The sequence below is a fragment of the Oncorhynchus mykiss genome, chromosome 18, assembly GCF_013265735.2.
Source record: "Oncorhynchus mykiss isolate Arlee chromosome 18, USDA_OmykA_1.1, whole genome shotgun sequence".
NCBI classification, from domain to species: Eukaryota; Metazoa; Chordata; class Actinopteri; order Salmoniformes; family Salmonidae; genus Oncorhynchus; species Oncorhynchus mykiss.
The window spans coordinates 71,667,561-71,684,704 of NC_048582.1; the positions used below are offsets into that span (position 1 = coordinate 71,667,561).

Genomic DNA, 17,144 nt, shown 5'->3' on the forward strand with positions numbered 1-17,144 from the left:
CCGCCCGTCTGCCCAGCGCCGCCAGTGCCGCCCGTCTGCCCAGCACCGCCAGCGCCGCCCGTCTGCCCAGCGCCGCCAGTGCCGCCCGTCTGGCCAGCGCCGCCAGTGCCGCCCGTCTGCCAGGAGCCGCCAGTGCCGCCCGTCTGCCAGGAGCCGCCAGTGCCGCCCGTCAGCCAGGGGCCGCCAGTGCCACCCGTCAGCCAGGGGCCGCCAGTGCCGCCGGTCAGCCAGGGGCCGCCAGTGCCGCCGGTCAGCCAGGGGCCGCCAGTGCCGCCAGTCAGCCAGGGGCCGCCAGTGCCGCCAGTAAGCCAGGGGCCGCCAGTGCCGCCAGTAAGCCAGGGGCCGCCAGTGCCGCCGGTCAGCCAGGGGCCGCCAGTGCCGCCGGTCAGCCAGGGGCCGCCAGTGCCGCCAGTCAGCCAGGGGCCGTCAGTGCCGCCAGTCAGCCAGGGGCCGCCAGTGCCGCCAGTAAGCCAGGGGCCGCCAGTGCCGCCAGTAAGCCAGGGGCCGCCAGTGCCGCCAGTCAGCCAGGGGCCGCCAGTAAGCCAGGGGCCGCCAGTGCCGTCAGTCAGCCAGGGGCCGCCCGAGCAGCTGCCCCTCTGTCCAGAGCAGCTGTCGCCCCTCTGTCCCGAGCTGCTATCGCCCCTCTGTCCCGAGCAGCTGTCCCTCTGTCCCGAGCAGCTGTCCCTCTGTCCCGAGCAGCTGCCGCCCCTCTGTCCCGAGCAGCTATCGCCCCTCTGTCCCGAGCTGCTATCGCCCCTCTGTCCCGAGCAGCTGCCCCTCTGTCCCGAGCAGTTGTCCCTCTGTCCCGAGCAGCTGCTTCACCTCTGTCCCGAGCTGCCCCTCTGTCCCGAGCAGCCCCTCTGTCCAGTGGGGTCATTGAGAGGGGTGGCCATGGTGAGTAAGCCAGGGAGGCGGACAATAAGGCGGACTAAGACAATGGTGAAGTGGGGTCCGCGTCCCGCGCCAGAGCCGCCACCGCGGACAGACGCCCACCCAGACCCTCCCCTATAGGTCAAGGTTTTGCGGCCGGAGTCCGCACCTTTGGGGGGGGGTACTGTCACGTTCTGACCTCTATTTCTGTTTTGTATTTATTTAGTATGGTCAGGGCGTGAGTTGGGTGGGCAGTCTATGTTTGTTTTTCTGTGTTTTGGGGCATTTCTATGTTTTCGGCCTAGTATGGTTCTCAATCAGAGGCAGGTGTCATTAGTTGTCTCTGATTGAGAATCATACTTAGGTAGCCTGGGTTTCACTGTGTGTTTGTGGGTGATTGTTCCTGTCACTGTGTTTGTCGTCACAGGATAGGACTGTTTTGCGTTCTCACTTTTCTTGTTTTCGTTAGTTTGTTCATGTGTAGTGATTTATTAAAATATGAATAACCACCACGCTGCGCTTTGGTCCGCTTCTCTTCCTCCTACAGACGAACGCCCTTACATATATATATATATCTCCTCTCTCTATATGTATCTCCTCTCTATATATATCCTCTCTATATATACCTCCTCTCTATATATACCTCCTCTCTATATATATATATCATTTCTAAATATCTATATCTCCTCTCTATATATATCTCCTCTCTATATATATCTCCTCTCTATATATATATCCTCTCTATATAAACCTCCTCTCTCTATATATATATCCTCTCTATATATACCTCCTCTCTCTCTATATATATATCCTCTCTATATATATATGTCCTCTATATATATATATATATATATATCTCCTCTCTATATATCTCCTCTATATATATATATATATATCTCCTCTCTATATATATATACAGTGCCTTGCGAAAGTATTCAGCCCCCTTGAACTTTGCGACCTTTTGCCATATTTCAGGCTTCAAACATAAAGATATAAAACTGTATTTTTTTGTAAAGAATCAACAACAAGTGGGACACAATCATGAAGTGGAACGACATTTATTGGATATTTCAAACTTTTTTAACAAATGAAAAACTGAAAAATTGGGCGTGCAAAATTATTCAGCCCCCTTAAGTTAATACTTTGTAGCGCCACCTTTTGCTGCGATTACAGCTGTAAGTCGCTTGGGGTATGTCTATCAGTTTTGCACATCGAGAGACTGACATTTTTTCCCATTCCTCCTTGCAAATCAGCTCGAGCTCAGTGAGGTTGGATGGAGAGCATTTGTGAACAGCAGTTTTCAGTTCTTTCCACAGATTCTCGATTGGATTCAGGTCTGGACTTTGACTTGGCCATTCTAACACCTGGATATGTTTATTTTTGAACCATTCCATTGTAGATTTTGCTTTATGTTTTGGATCATTGTCTTGTTGGAAGACAAATCTCCGTCCCAGTCTCAGGTCTTTTGCAGACTCCATCAGGTTTTCTTCCAGAATGGTCCTGTATTTGGCTCCATCCATCTTCCCATCAATTTTAACCATCTTCCCTGTCCCTGCTGAAGAAAAGCAGGCCCAAACCATGATGCTGCCACCACCATGTTTGACAGTGGGGATGGTGTGTTCAAGTGTTGGTTTTACGCCAAACATAACGTTTTGCATTGTTGCCAAAAAGTTCAATTTTGGTTTCATCTGACAAGATCACCTTCTTCCACATGTTTGGTGTGTCTCCCAGGTGGCTTGTGGCAAACTTTAAACAACACTTTTTATGGATATCTAACAAATGGCTTTCTTCTTGCCACTCTTCCATAAAGGCCAGATTTGTGCAATATACGACTGATTGTTGTCCTATGGACAGAGTCTCCCACCTCAGCTGTAGATCTCTGCAGGTCATCCAGAGTGATCATGGGCCTCTTGGCTGCATCTCTGATCAGTCTTCTCCTTGTATGAGCTGAAAGTTTAGAGGGACGGCCAGGTCTTGGTAGATTTTCAGTGGTCTGATACTCCTTCCATTTCAATATTATCGTTTGCACAGTGCTCCTTGGGATGTTTAAAGCTTGGGAAATCTTTTTGTATCCAAATCCGGCTTTAAACTTCTTCACAACAGTATCTCGGACCTGCCTGGTGTGTTCCTTGTTCTTCATGATGCTCTCTGTGCTTTTAACGGACCTCTGAGACTATCACAGTGCAGGTGCATTTATACGGAGACTTGATTACACACAGGTGGATTGTATTTATCATCATTAGTCATTTAGGTCAACATTGGATCATTCAGAGATCCTCACTGAACTTCTGGAGAGAGTTTGCTGCACTGAAAGTAAAGGGGCTGAATAATTTTGCACGCCCAATTTTTCAGTTTTTGATTTGTTAAAAAAGTTTGAAATATCCAATAAATGTCGTTCCACTTCATGATTGTGTCCCACTTGTTGTTGATTCTTCACAAAAAAATACAGTTTTATATCTTTATGTTTGAAGCCTGAAATGTGGCAAAAGGTCGCAAAGTTCAAGGGGGCCGAATACTTTCGCAAGGCACTGTATCTCCTCTCTATATATATATCTCCTCTCTATATATATATATCCTCTATATATATATATATCCTCTCTATATATATATATATATCTCCTCTCTATATATATATATATCCTCTCTATATATATATCTCCTCTCTATATATATATCTCCTCTCTATATATATATCTCCTCTCTATATATATCTCCTCTCTATATATATATCTCCTCTCTATATATATATCTCCTCTCTATATATATATCTCCTCTCTATATCTATATCTCCTCTCTATATATATATCTCCTCTCTATATATATATCTCCTCTCTATATATATATCTCCTCTCTATATATATATCTCCTCTCTATATATATATCTCCTCTCTATATATATATCTCCTCTCTATATATATATCTCCTCTCTCTATATATATATATATATATCTCCTCTCTATATATATACCTCCTCTCTATATCTATATCTCCTCTCTATATATATCTCCTCTCTATATATATATCTCCTCTCTATATATATATCTCCTCTATATATATATATCTCCTCTCTCTATATATATATCTCCTCTCTATATATATATCTCCTCTCTCTATATATATATCTCCTCTCTATATATATAACCTCTCTAATTAAATTGTCAGGACCTGAGACCTGCTCATGAAGGAGGAGAGGCGAGACTAGAGAGAACGGAGAGAGGAGGACAGAGGAGAGAGGGGAGAGGGGAGGACAGAGGGGAGAGTGGAGAGAGAGAGGGGAGAGGGGAGAGGGGAGAGAGAGAGGGGAGAGGGGATGAGAGAGAAGAGAGAGAACGGAGAGAGGAGGAGAGAGGGGGGAGGGGAGAGAGAGAGGGGAGAGGGGAGGAGAGAGAGGAGGAGCGAGGGGAGAGAGGGGAGGGGGTGAGGTGTCTGATAAACAGCCCGATTAAAGCATCTGACCAATTACAGGCCCTCTCTTGTGCAGACAGATTTCACACCAAATTACAGCGGGTCAAACTATTACAGAGGACACCCGTCCACTCATTAACTCAGAACACCAGAGGAGGAGGAAGGTCACTCACACACACACACACACACACACACACACACACACACACACACACACACACACACACACACACACACACACACACACACACACACACACACACACACACACACACACACACACACACACACACACACACACACACACACACACACACACACACACACACACACAAATGCACATGGATCACTGCCTTGTAGATTCCTCAGGTGCCCAATACTCAAAAGTGACGTCCTTCATCCACCACTGAATCAACAACCCTAACAAACAGTAAGGAGGAGGAGGAGAAGAGGAGGAGGAGGAAGATTAGAATGAGGAAAATGAGGAAGAGGAGCCAAGGGAGGAAGAGGTGGAGGAGAATAGAGAATGAGGAGGAGAGAGAAGGTGGAGGAAGAGGAGGTCGAGTAGAATGAGGAAGAGGAGGAAGAGGAGGAGGAAGAGGAAGCGGGGGAGGAAGAGGTGAATAAGGAGGGGGATGTGGAAGAGAAAGATGAGCAAGAGGAGGAGGAGGACAATGGGAGGAGAAAGAAAGAAAGAGAAAGAGCGAGATGATCTGTACTGACCCGATGGTGCTTCCCTGGGCTGCTTCGATGCTCCAGACACAGTGCAGGTTATGTTCATAAGGAGCTGGGTAACCTGGAGACAATATACGACCTGTAGTCTCATCCCTGATGGTTCCCCCACACTCCGCTAGAGAGAGAGAGAGAGAGAGAGAGAGAGAGAGTTTGATTTGTTGTCTTTCTTTAATGAAACATTCTCATTTAATTAAAACCTCACCCCCCCCCCCCCCCTTAAAATAAAACACCAAAACATATCCTGCATACTCACCTTTCCAGACTCACCTTTCCCTCTACAACACGATACAAAACAACACCACACCAAAACATCTTCCCCGAACACACCACATCTCCTGAAACATCTCCACACTGTTTATCATTTTATACAACTCAAATTCAACCCTAAGGCGCGCAGAGACCATCCCATTACACAATAGAGAGGGGTCTGTTATCCACCTTTGACCCTGTACCTCCTTGTTAGCCAAATAGACAACTTCACCTGAGCAAATAGAAAATTCAACAAAACACATTAGACCGTATTTGAATAACTGTACCACATTATAAACATCCCGACAGTAAATAAACAAAACACCCCCAACCTCTCACACAAACATACCAACAGTAAAACCCACCCCCAACCTCTCACACAGACATACCAACAGTAAAACCCACCCCCAACCTCTCACACAGACATACCAACAGTAAAACCCACCCCCAACCTCTCACACAGACATACCAACAGTAAAACCCACCCCCAACCTCTCACACAGACATCCCAACAGTAAAACCCACCCCCAACCTCTCACACAGACATACCAACAGTAAAACCCACCCCCAACCTCTCACACAGACATTCCAACAGAGACATTAATGGCATTAACCTGGCGCACACAGAAAACACATGAATCACAGTTTCTCTCATACACACAGAAAGGACCTTCCTGCCCGACTCCCACGTCAACCAACCAGCTGTTAGTGGCCAGGGTTCCACTGGAGGTCCCCTGACCTCTGGTACTGGGGGTTTGTAGAGCCCCCTCCATCTAAAACCCACCATACTCTCCGCCCCACATACCCCCTGCCACTGATGTGCCTTCATTCCTGTAAGGGAATACATGTTAGGCTCCTAATGTTCCTCACCTTAATGCAGAGGTTGTAGAGTGCTTTACCTCCCACATCCTCAAACTCCCCCAGGCTCAGAGTGTTAAAATCTATCAAGTCCTGCAGACCCCCTTCCCAGTCTCCAGTCTCTGCCGTTACCTGCAGTGGCGTAAACATTGGTGGCCCCTCCCCCTTTGGTCGCTCAAACACCCCCCTTACCGGCTCAGACAGTGCCTCCTGGACCTCCTCCAGGAATGTCTCCAGCAGCCTAAGAGACGTTATTCCTGTTTGTTGTGCCAAGACTTCCGGGGTTTTTCACCCTTCCTGTCCCGGCAGTCTCAGGTCACACAGCCTTAGTAAACCTGCTGCCATCAGTTGACATCAGCATGGTACAGCAGTCTCTGCACTGCCTTTAGCCTGAAAGCAGCCACCCTGCTCTCCAGTTCCAACAGGGCCTGTCCTCCTTCGTGGATGGTCATGTACAACACTGCCGCCTTCAGCCAGTGATGGCCCGACCAGAAAAAGTCCACCAGCTTGCATTGTAGGTCTGCGAGCAGACCGGTGGGGGGGTTGAGGATAGACAGTTTATGCCACAGGGAAGATGCCACCAGGTGGTTGAATGTCAGCACCTTCCCTCTATATGCCAATTGGAACAGGAGCCACCTCCACCTAGCCAGTCTTGACACCACTGCCTGTGACAGCCCCTCTCAGTTCTTCCGGACCCACCTCTCCGAGCCCAGGTAAACCCCCAACATTTTAAGCCCTTCACAACCCCACTGCGTTCCCCGTCGAAGCAGAGGAGGGGCCCAATCCCTATCCCTATCCCTATCTAGACCAATCCTTCCATGCTTTGCTCTTGCTCCAGTTTACTTTAGCTGACGAAGCTCCTCGTACACCTTCAGACTAGTCTCTAGTGCCTGCATATCCTGACCATCACAGAAACGTCATCTGCATACACCGACACTGCTATGCCTGTCCAGCACACTCTCTGCAGTCTCCTGGGTAGCAGGCCCAGAAAAGGCTCAATGGCTAGTGTATATAACTGCCCTGAAAGAGGGCATCCTAGTCTGATGCCCCGTCTCACCGAGACTGGCCGACTGAGCCCCCTCCCACCTTGACCATACATGATGCCCCAGCATACAACAGCTTCACATAGGTCAAAAAACTCTTCCCAAACCCAAACATCACTTTAAACAGATACTCATGGTCCACTCTATCAAAAGCCTTCTCTTGATCTAAAGAGACCAGTCCAAAGTTCACATTAGAACCTCTCGACACGTCCAAAATGTCCCTGATTAAGGACAAGTTGTCTGTGATTCTCTGTCCCGGTACACAATATGTCTGGTCCTTATGTACTATCGAGTCCAGATGTGACTTCAGTCTGTTAGAGAGGACTTTGGCAAATATGTTGTCGTCCTCACAGAGTAATGCTACAGGACTCCAGTTCTTAAGTTCACACAGTCCCCTTTTTTGGACAGGAGAATCAGAGCCGCCCAGAAACTAAGTAACTTCTCACCCTTTTTCCTTTTCCGCTTGACACCCTCATCCTCCTCTCTTCCCCTTCCCCACTATACTCTCCTCATCCACTAGCATAACATGACTAGGCCCAGCCTCAGATAACCCCCCATCTCTATGCCTGACTAGGCCCAGCATCAGATACCCCACCATCTCTATGCCTGACTAGGCCCAGCCTCAGATACCCCACCATCTCTATGCCTGACTAGGCCCAGCCTCAGATACCCCACCATCTCTTGCCTGACTAGGCCCAGCCTCAGATACCCCACCATCTCTATGTCTGACTAGGCCCAGCCTCAGATACCTCACCATCTCTATGTCTGACTAGGCCCAGCATCAGATACCCCACCATCTCTATGCCTGACTAGGCCCAGCCTCAGATACCCCACCATCTCTATGCCTGACTAGGCCCAGCCTCAGATACCCCACCATCTCTTGCCTGACTAGGCCCAGCCTCAGATACCCCACCATCTCTATGTCTGACTAGGCCCAGCCTCAGATACCTCACCATCTCTATGTCTGACTAGGCCCAGCATCAGATACCCCACCATCTCTATGCCTGACTAGGCCCAGCCTCAGATACCCCACCATCTCTTGCCTGACTAGGCCCAGCCTCAGATACCCCACCATCTCTTGCCTGACTAGGCCCAGCCTCAGATACCCCACCATCTCTATGCATGACTAGGCCCAGCCTCAGATACCCCACCATCTCTATGCCTGACTAGGCCCAGCATCAGATACCCCACCATCTCTATGCCTGACTAGGCACAGCCTCAGATACCCCACCATCTCTTGCCTGACTAGGCCCAGCCTCAGATACCCCACCATCTCTTGCCTAACTAGGCCCAGCATCAGATACCCCACCATCTCTATGCCTGACTAGGCACAGCCTCAGATACCCCACCATCTCTTGCCTGACTAGGCCCAGCATCAGATACCACACCATCTCTATGCCTGACTAGGCCCAGCATCAGATACCCCACCATCTCTTGCCTGACTAGGCCCAGCCTAAGATACCTTACCATATCTTGCCTGACTAGGCCCAGCCTCAGATACCCCACCATCTCTATGCCTGACTAGGCCCAGCATCAGATACCCCACCATCTCTTGCCTGACTAGGCCCAGCATCAGATACCCCACCATCTCTTGCCTGACTAGGCCCAGCCTAAGATACCCTACCATATCTTGCCTGACTAGGCCCAGCATCAGATACCCCACCATCTCTTGCCTGACTAGGCCCAGCATCAGATACCCCACCATCTCTATGCCTGACTAGGCCCAGCCTCAGATACCCCACCATCTCTTGTCTGACTAGGCCCAGCATAAGATAATCTCATGCCTGACTAGGCCCAGCATCAGATACCCATCATCTCTTGCCTGACTAGGGCCAGCATCAGATACCCCACCATCTCTTGCATGACTAGGCCCAGCATCAGATACCCCAACATCTCTTGCCTGACTAGGCCCAGCCTCTGCTGCCTGCGTCTCATTGCCCCCTGCACGTTGATCTCGATTTCCCCCAATTGGCGCGTGTACCCTCACCTTGTCAACAGCCTTTATGTGGGCACGCAAAGCACTTAGGCCCCAAATCCCCACACCCAAAACACCATAGACTATCTGTACTGGCAAACCCTGCCTAGAGCCCCTTCCCATGCCTCACTTTAAAATGCACATTTAGCTGTTTCTTTTTGTTATTCAGAAACATGGACACTTGCCTCCGGAACGAAACAACATGCTTAACGGCATCTGCCTGAAAACCTGCTGACAGTACACGAAATACACTAGCAAATCAGCTCTTTCCTGGTTTGATCATCCATAATAAACTGAGGTGAATTTCCGACTACCACCCTGGTCGAAGGGGTTGATAGAGGTGAAATTGGCACCAACACACCCAACAACAACCACAACAAATGTTCCACTAGTAATGAGCCTACCCACCAAAGTTGCTCTAGTCATGAACACAACCACAGCTCTGTTCACTCTGGAAGCAGAATGTATCAATTCAGCTCCTACCTGTTCACCGACCGCGAGCAGAACCTCCTCTACTTTAACCTGTTGAGTGTAGGGGGCAGTATTTTGATATTTGGATGAAAAACATACCCAAATGAAACTGCCTATTTCTCAGACCAATAAGCTAGAATATGCACATAATTGTCAGATTAGGATAGAAAACACTCTAAAGTTTCCAAAACAGTCAAAATATTGTCTGTGAGTATGACATAACTGATATTGCAGGTGAAAACCTGAGGAAAATCCAACCAGGAAGTGCCTCTTATTTTGAAACCTCCCTGTTCCATTGCATGCCTTCCTTCCATTTAAAGGGATATCAACCAGATTCCTTTCGCTATGGCTTCCACATGGTGTGAACAGTCTTTAGACATAGTTTCAGCCTTTTATTATGAAAAATGAGCGAGAACGATCACATCGCGTCAGTGTATGGCTGGGTTCCAGCAGCTTGGAGCAGACATTTTCTCTCTCTCTCTCTCCTATTGAAAAAGCTACGGTCCTGTTGAAATATTATCGATTATTTATTGAAAAAACAACCTAAGGGTTGATTATAAAAAAAACGTTTGACATGTTTCTACGAACTTTACGGATACTATTTGGAATTTACATAAACGCTTGGATAACTTTTGCCGTAAAGCTTTTATGTAATCTGACACGCCAGGTGGATTAACAACAAGCTAAACTGTGTTTTTACAAGCTAAACTGTGTGATTTCATGAAAATTAAATATTTTTTCATTTATTTTGAATGTGGCACTCTGCAATTCAGCGGATGTTGACGAAAATGATCCCGCTAACGGTATGGGTGCGCCAAGAAGTTAAAATCCATTCTCAGGAACACACCTGAATCCATACCGTAATGACAGCGTCTCCTCCGCACACCTCACATTCCAAACCGCAAGAAACTAAACTCTGTCCTCTTCTGTGGATAAATAAATAATCAGCTAAAAGAAATAGTGCATTAACCCTCCACCATAGAAAATACAAATTGAAAGAAAAGACAAAGGACAGAATCAATAAAAAAAGTTAGGAGAGATTCCCCCACACTAGTGATGGGTCGTTCGCGAACAAGACGGCTCTAAGAGCCGGCTCCTGTAGGTGAAAGTTGGGAGCCGGCTCTTGTAGGTGAAAGTTGGGAGCCGGCTCTTGTAGGTGAAAGTTGGGAGCCGGCTCTTGTAGGTGAACGTTGGGAGCCGGCTCCTGTAGGTGAACATTGGGAGCCGGCTCCTGTAGGTGAACGTTGGGAGCCGGCTCCTGTAGGTGAAAGATGGGAGCCGGCTCCTGTAGGTGAAAGTTGGGAGCCGGCTCCTGTAGGTGAAAGTTGGGAGCCGGCTCTTGTAGGTGAACGTTGGGAGCCGGCTCCTGTAGGTGAACGCTGGGAGCCGGCTCCTGTAGGTGAACGCTGGGAGCCGGCTCTTGTAGGTGAACGTTGGGAGCCGGCTCTAGTAGGTGAACGTTGGGAGCCGGCTCTAGTAGGTGAACGTTGGGAGCCGGCTCCTGTAGGTGAACGTTGGGAGCCGACTCTTGTAGGTGAACGTTGGGAGCCGGCTCTTGTAGGTGAACGTTGGGAGCCGGGTATTGTAGGTGAACGTTGGGAGCCGGCTCTTGTAAGTGAACGTTGGGAGCCGGCTCTTGTAGGTGAACGTTGGAAGCCGGCTCCTGTAGGTGAACGTTGGGACCAGCTCCTGTAGGTGAAAGTTGGGAGCCGGCTCTTGTAGGTGAACGTTGGGAGCCGGCTCCTGTAGGTGAACGCTGGGAGCCGGCTCCTGTAGGTGAACGCTGGGAGCCGGCTCTTGTAGGTGAAGGTTGGGAGCCGGCTCTAGTAGGTGAACGTTGGGAGCCGGCTCCAGTAGGTGAATGTTGGGAGCCGACTCCTGTAGGTGAACGTTGGGAGCCGGTTCTTGTAGGTGAACGTTGGGAGCCGGCTCCTGTAGGTGAACGTTGGGAGCCGGCTCCTGTAGGTGAAAGTTGGGAGCCGGCTCTTGTAGGTGAGCGTTGGGAGCCGGCTCCTGTAGGTGAACGCTGGGAGCCGGCTCCTGTAGGTGAACGCTGGGAGCCGGCTCTTGTAGGTGAACGTTGGGAGCCGGGTATTGTAGGGGAACGTTGGGAGCCGGCTCTTGTAGGTGAACGTTGGGAGCCGGCTCGCATATCAGAAGAGCCTAATCTATTTATAGAAATATTTAAAAAATTAAGATATGAGTTGTCAAAAGATTTAAATGAATAGAATTCACAAATTCAAAGAATGAAAAAAGAAATAAAATAATACAGGCCAAAATGTTCAAGTGCCACACATTCGTTCTGACTGTCTGCTCAGACTAACAGCCTCACCTGTTGTTCCTGTCAATCAGACACAGTGTCAACCAATGAACCAACGATGTGTGAGGGAGGGGCCAGGCCGGCTCACTCACAGTCACACACTTAGCATCCGATGAGAGACAGGAAGAACAGCTGTGAAAACAACAGCTGTGAAAATGAGTCGGAAGCACAGTAGCATTTGGATGCATTTTAATAATGTAGACAATGTTAGAGCACAGTGTAGAATTTGCTAAAACAAAATCTCATATAAAGCTGGTTGCACGCACAACCTACACCGGCATATGTGAACTGTGCACCCAACTGTGAAGCTAGCTGTAGCTGGGCTTCGAGAAACTAGTGGGTCTGCTAGTGGTAGTGGTGGAGCCAGAACCTCCACACGTGGAGATGTATCCACCCAGTCAAGTAGGCCTGCTAGTGATAGTAGTGGAGATGTATCCACTCAGTCAAGTAGGCCTGCTAGTGATAGTGGTGGAGCCAGGTATCCACTCAGGTAGGCCTGCTAGTGATAGTGGTGGAGCCAGGTATCCACTCAGTCAAGTAGGCCTGCTAGTGATAGTGGTGGAGCCAGCACCTCCACACATGGAGATGTATCCACCCAGTCAAGTAGGCCTACTCCGCGACCCACAGCATCGCAGTCTTCTATGGACCAGTTTATACCAAAGTCTAAGTCTGAAGCAAAACAAGGCCAAATGGATATTGCAATTGTCTAAAATGATTGCCACCGAATTCCTGACATTTTCGGTCGTGGAGGACAGAGGTTTTATAAATTATAGCAATAGTCTAAATCCAATTTACACAATTCCAAGCAGGAAACCCCTTTCAAAATCACTTATTCCACAACTGTACGAGAGCACACAGGCTTCAGTGCGGGAAAGAGTCCAAAAAGCTACTGTAGTTTGTCTTACCACTGACTGCTGAACATCAAGGGTAACCACTTCTTACACGTCAGTTACATGTCACTTCATTGAAGAGTTTTCGATGTCTGGCTGTCTTCTGGACTGCTTTGAGTTCAGCGACAGACACCTCAGAGAACTTGGCAGAGGAACTGTTGAGAGTGGCCAGAGAATGGCAAGTAGATGGAAAAGTGGTCTGTTGTGTTAGCGACAATGCAGCTAACATAACCGAAGCCATGAATATTTTTAAATGGACCCATCATCCATGTCTTGCCCACACAATCAACCTGATTGTAAGAGATGCTCTGAAGGTGATGAAGCCCACTGTGGACAAAGTGAAAGCAGCTGTGGAATACTTCCACGGGAGCACAGTAGGTCCTGAAAAACTGAAGTCTACACAACGCCAGATGGGAGATGCCTGAGCTGAGGCCTAAACAAGACTGCACTACAAGGTGGAATTCAACATTGTATATGTTGAAGCGGTTTCTTGAGCCAAAGGATGCCACCATCTCTACCCTGGCCATTGTCATGACAGGGATACTCTGCATAGTGGCCACATCCGTTCCCTCTGAGAGGGTGTTCTCAAAAAATGGGACAAATAATTACTGAGAGAAGAAACCGCATCAACCCCTCGAAAGTGAGGCAGATTGCATTTCTGAATGCAAATCTCCAATAAAATAAACAGATGGTCAGCCTTGCTGTGTGCTGCTGGTTATAACATGGCGACAAAGAAGAGAGAGAAAAGAGAGACCAGCTGAATGTTTTAACTGGGATGCTGCAAATTTTGCACATTGTTATTTATTTTTCTTTGATATTGTGCAATATTCTATTGTTATGTTGTTCAGATTGTATTCCTTAATGGTTACATTTATATGCACTTTGTTAATATACCTTAAAATAGTTATACTTTAAACGCGAATGTTTAATATCATTCTTTTTTCGTTACAAACCAATGCATTTTCAAATACCGTACATTGTGGTTATGATAGAGTATGATTTCAGTCAATAATTCAATTACAATTGTTTTAATAACAATCGTAGTCAAACTATCGCAAACTGTTTGACTATTTCTTTTTAAAGAGCCGTTTGGGAGCCAAAAGAGGCGTCTCTTTTTGGTGAGCTGAGCCGGAATGCCCATCACTACTCCACACCAAACACTCAAACTCCAAAAAACTCCCAGCATGCACTGCAAGAGAGAGAGAGAGAGAGAGAGAGAAAGCAAAAGACAGAGCGAGAGAAAGAGATAGGAAGGAAGGAAGGAAGGAAGGAAGGAAGGAAGGAAGGAAGGAAGGAAGGAAGGAAGGAAGGAAGGAAGGAAGGAAGGAAGGAAGGAAGGAAGGAAGGAAGGAAGGAAGGAAGGAAGGAAGGAAGGAAGGAAAAATAAGAAAATAACTGAGTATATGATTATAATATCCTAAAGTGATACTTTGAAGTCTACTTCATTTAATAAATGAATATTATTGAATATTATTGTATGATTCATCATGTGGTGTTCCTGTCATGTTGTCAATATGAAGTGAAATAATGGATGGGAGCCAAGTTATTCTCCTCCAGCAGCAGTATTGATAAGAGAAGTGAACATTAAAACACCCAGTTGTGTCTTATAACCTACGGCAACATCACGTCTGATGGATTAATACCGGGAGATAGTGACGACCCCTCTGTCTCTACGGCAACATCACGTCTGATGGTTTAATACCTAGAGATAGTGACGACCCCTCTGTCTCTACGGCAACATCACGTCTGATGGTTTAATACCTAGAGATAGTGACGACCACTCTGTCTCTACGGCAACATCACGTCTGATGGTTTAATACCTAGAGATAGTGACGACCCCTCTGTCTCTACGGCAACATCACGTCTGATGGTTTAATACCTAGAGATAGTGACGACCACTCTGTCTCTACGGCAACATCACGTCTGATGGTTTAATACCTAGAGATAGTGACGACCCCTCTGTCTCTACGGCAACATCACGTCTGATGGTTTAATACGTAGAGATAGTGACGACACCTCTGTCTCTACGGCAACATCAAGTCTGATGGTTTAATACCTAGAGATAGTGACGACCCCTCTGTCTCTACGGCAACATCACGTCTGATGGTTTAATACCTAGAGATAGCGACGACCCCTCTGTCTCTATGGCAACATCACGTCTGATGGTTTAATACCTAGAGATAGTGACGACAACTCTGTCTCTACGGCAACATCTCGTCTGATGGTTTAATACCTAGAGATAGTGACGACCCCTCTGTCTCTACGGCAACATCACGTCTGATGGTTTAATACCTAGAGATAGTGACGACCCCTCTGTCTCTACGGCAACATCAAGTCTGATGGTTTAATACCTAGAGATAGTGACGACCACTCTGTCTCTACGGCAACATCACGTCTGATGGTTTAATACCTAGAGATAGTGACGACCCCTCTGTCTCTACGGCAACATCACGTCTGATGGTTTAATACCTAGAGATAGTGACGACCACTCTGTCTCTACGGCAACATCACGTCTGATGGTTTAATACCTAGAGATAGTGACGACCACTCTGTCTCTACGGCAACATCACGTCTGAGGGTTTAATACCTAGAGATAGTGACGACCACTCTGTCTCTACGGCAACATCACGTCTGATGGTTTAATACCTAGAGATAGTGACGACCCCTCTGTCTCTACGGCAACATCACGTCTGATGGTTTAATACCTAGAGATAGTGACGACCCCTCTGTCTCTACGGCAACATCAAGTCTGATGGTTTAATACCTAGAGATAGTGACGACCACTCTGTCTCTACGGCAACATCACGTCTGATGGTTTAATACCTAGAGATAGTGACGACCCCTCTGTCTCTACGGCAACATCACGTCTGATGGTTTAATACCTAGAGATAGTGACGACCACTCTGTCTCTACGGCAACATCACGTCTGATGGTTTAATACCTAGAGATAGTGACGACCCCTCTGTCTCCACGGCAACATCACGTCTGATGGTTTAATACCTAGAGATAGTGACGACCACTCTGTCTCTACGGCAACATCACGTCTGATGGTTTAATACCTAGAGATAGTGACGACCCCTCTGTCTCTACGGCAACATCAAGTCTGATGGTTTAATACCTAGAGATAGTGACGACCCCTCTGTCTCTACGGCAACATCAAGTCTGATGGTTTAATACCTAGAGATAGTGACGACCACTCTGTCTCTACGGCAACATCACGTCTGATGGTTTAATACCTAGAGATAGTGACGACCACTCTGTCTCTACGGCAACATCACGTCTGATGGTTTAATACCTAGAGATAGTGACGACCACTCTGTCTCTACGGCAACATCACGTCTGATGGTTTAATACCTAGAGATAGTGACGACCACTCTGTCTCTACGGCAACATCAAGTCTGATGGTTTAATACCTAGAGATAGTGACGACCACTCTGTCTCTACGGCAACATCAAGTCTGATGGTTTAATACCTAGAGATAGTGACGACCACTCTATCTCTACGGCAACATCTCGTCTGATGGTTTAATACCTAGAGATAGTGACGACCCCTCTGTCTCCACGGCAACATCAAGTCTGATGGTTTAATACCTAGAGATAGTGACGACCCCTCTGTCTCCACGGCAACATCAAGTCTGATGGTTTAATACCTAGAGATAGTGTAGACCACTCTGTCTCTACGGCAACATCAAGTCTGATGGTTTTATACCTAGAGATAGTGACGACCCCTCTGTCTCTACGGCAACATCACGTCTGATGGTTTAATACCTAGAGATAGTGACGACCACTCTATCTCTACGGCAACATCACGTCTGATGGTTTAATACCTAGAGATAGTGACGACCCCTCTGTCTCTACGGCAACATCAAGTCTGATGGTTTAATACCTAGAGATAGTGACGACCCCTCTGTCTCTACGGCAACATCACGTCTGATGGTTTAATACCTAGAGATAGCGACGACCCCTCTGTCTCTACGGCAACATCACGTCTGATGGTTTAATACCTAGAGATAGTGACGACCCCTCTGTCTCTACGGCAACATCACGTCTGATGGTTTAATACCTAGAGATAGTGACGACCACTCTGTCTCTACGGCAACATCACGTCTGATGGTTTAATACCTAGAGATAGTGACGACCACTCTGTCTCTACGGCAACATCACGTCTGATGGTTTAATACCTAGAGATAGTGACGACCACTCTGTCTCTACGACAACATCACGTCTGATGGTTTAATACCTAGAGATAGTGACGACCCCTCTGTCTCTACGGCAACATCACGTCTGATGGTTTAATACCTAGAGATAGTGACGACCCCTCTGTCTCTA

At 47.6% G+C, this 17,144-nt stretch overlaps 1 protein-coding gene across 1 annotated transcript in view; it reads right to left on the reverse strand.

Moving 5' to 3' along the window:
* The window catches only part of LOC110518582 (CUB and sushi domain-containing protein 2-like), a 458,013-nt gene that overhangs the window by 346,032 nt on the left and 94,837 nt on the right, over positions 1-17,144 (reverse strand). Inside the window, exon 14 of the mRNA XM_036953653.1 lies at positions 4,999-5,125. Within this exon, the coding sequence (XP_036809548.1) occupies positions 4,999-5,125 (127 nt within the window). The remainder of the gene's footprint in view (positions 1-4,998; positions 5,126-17,144) is intronic.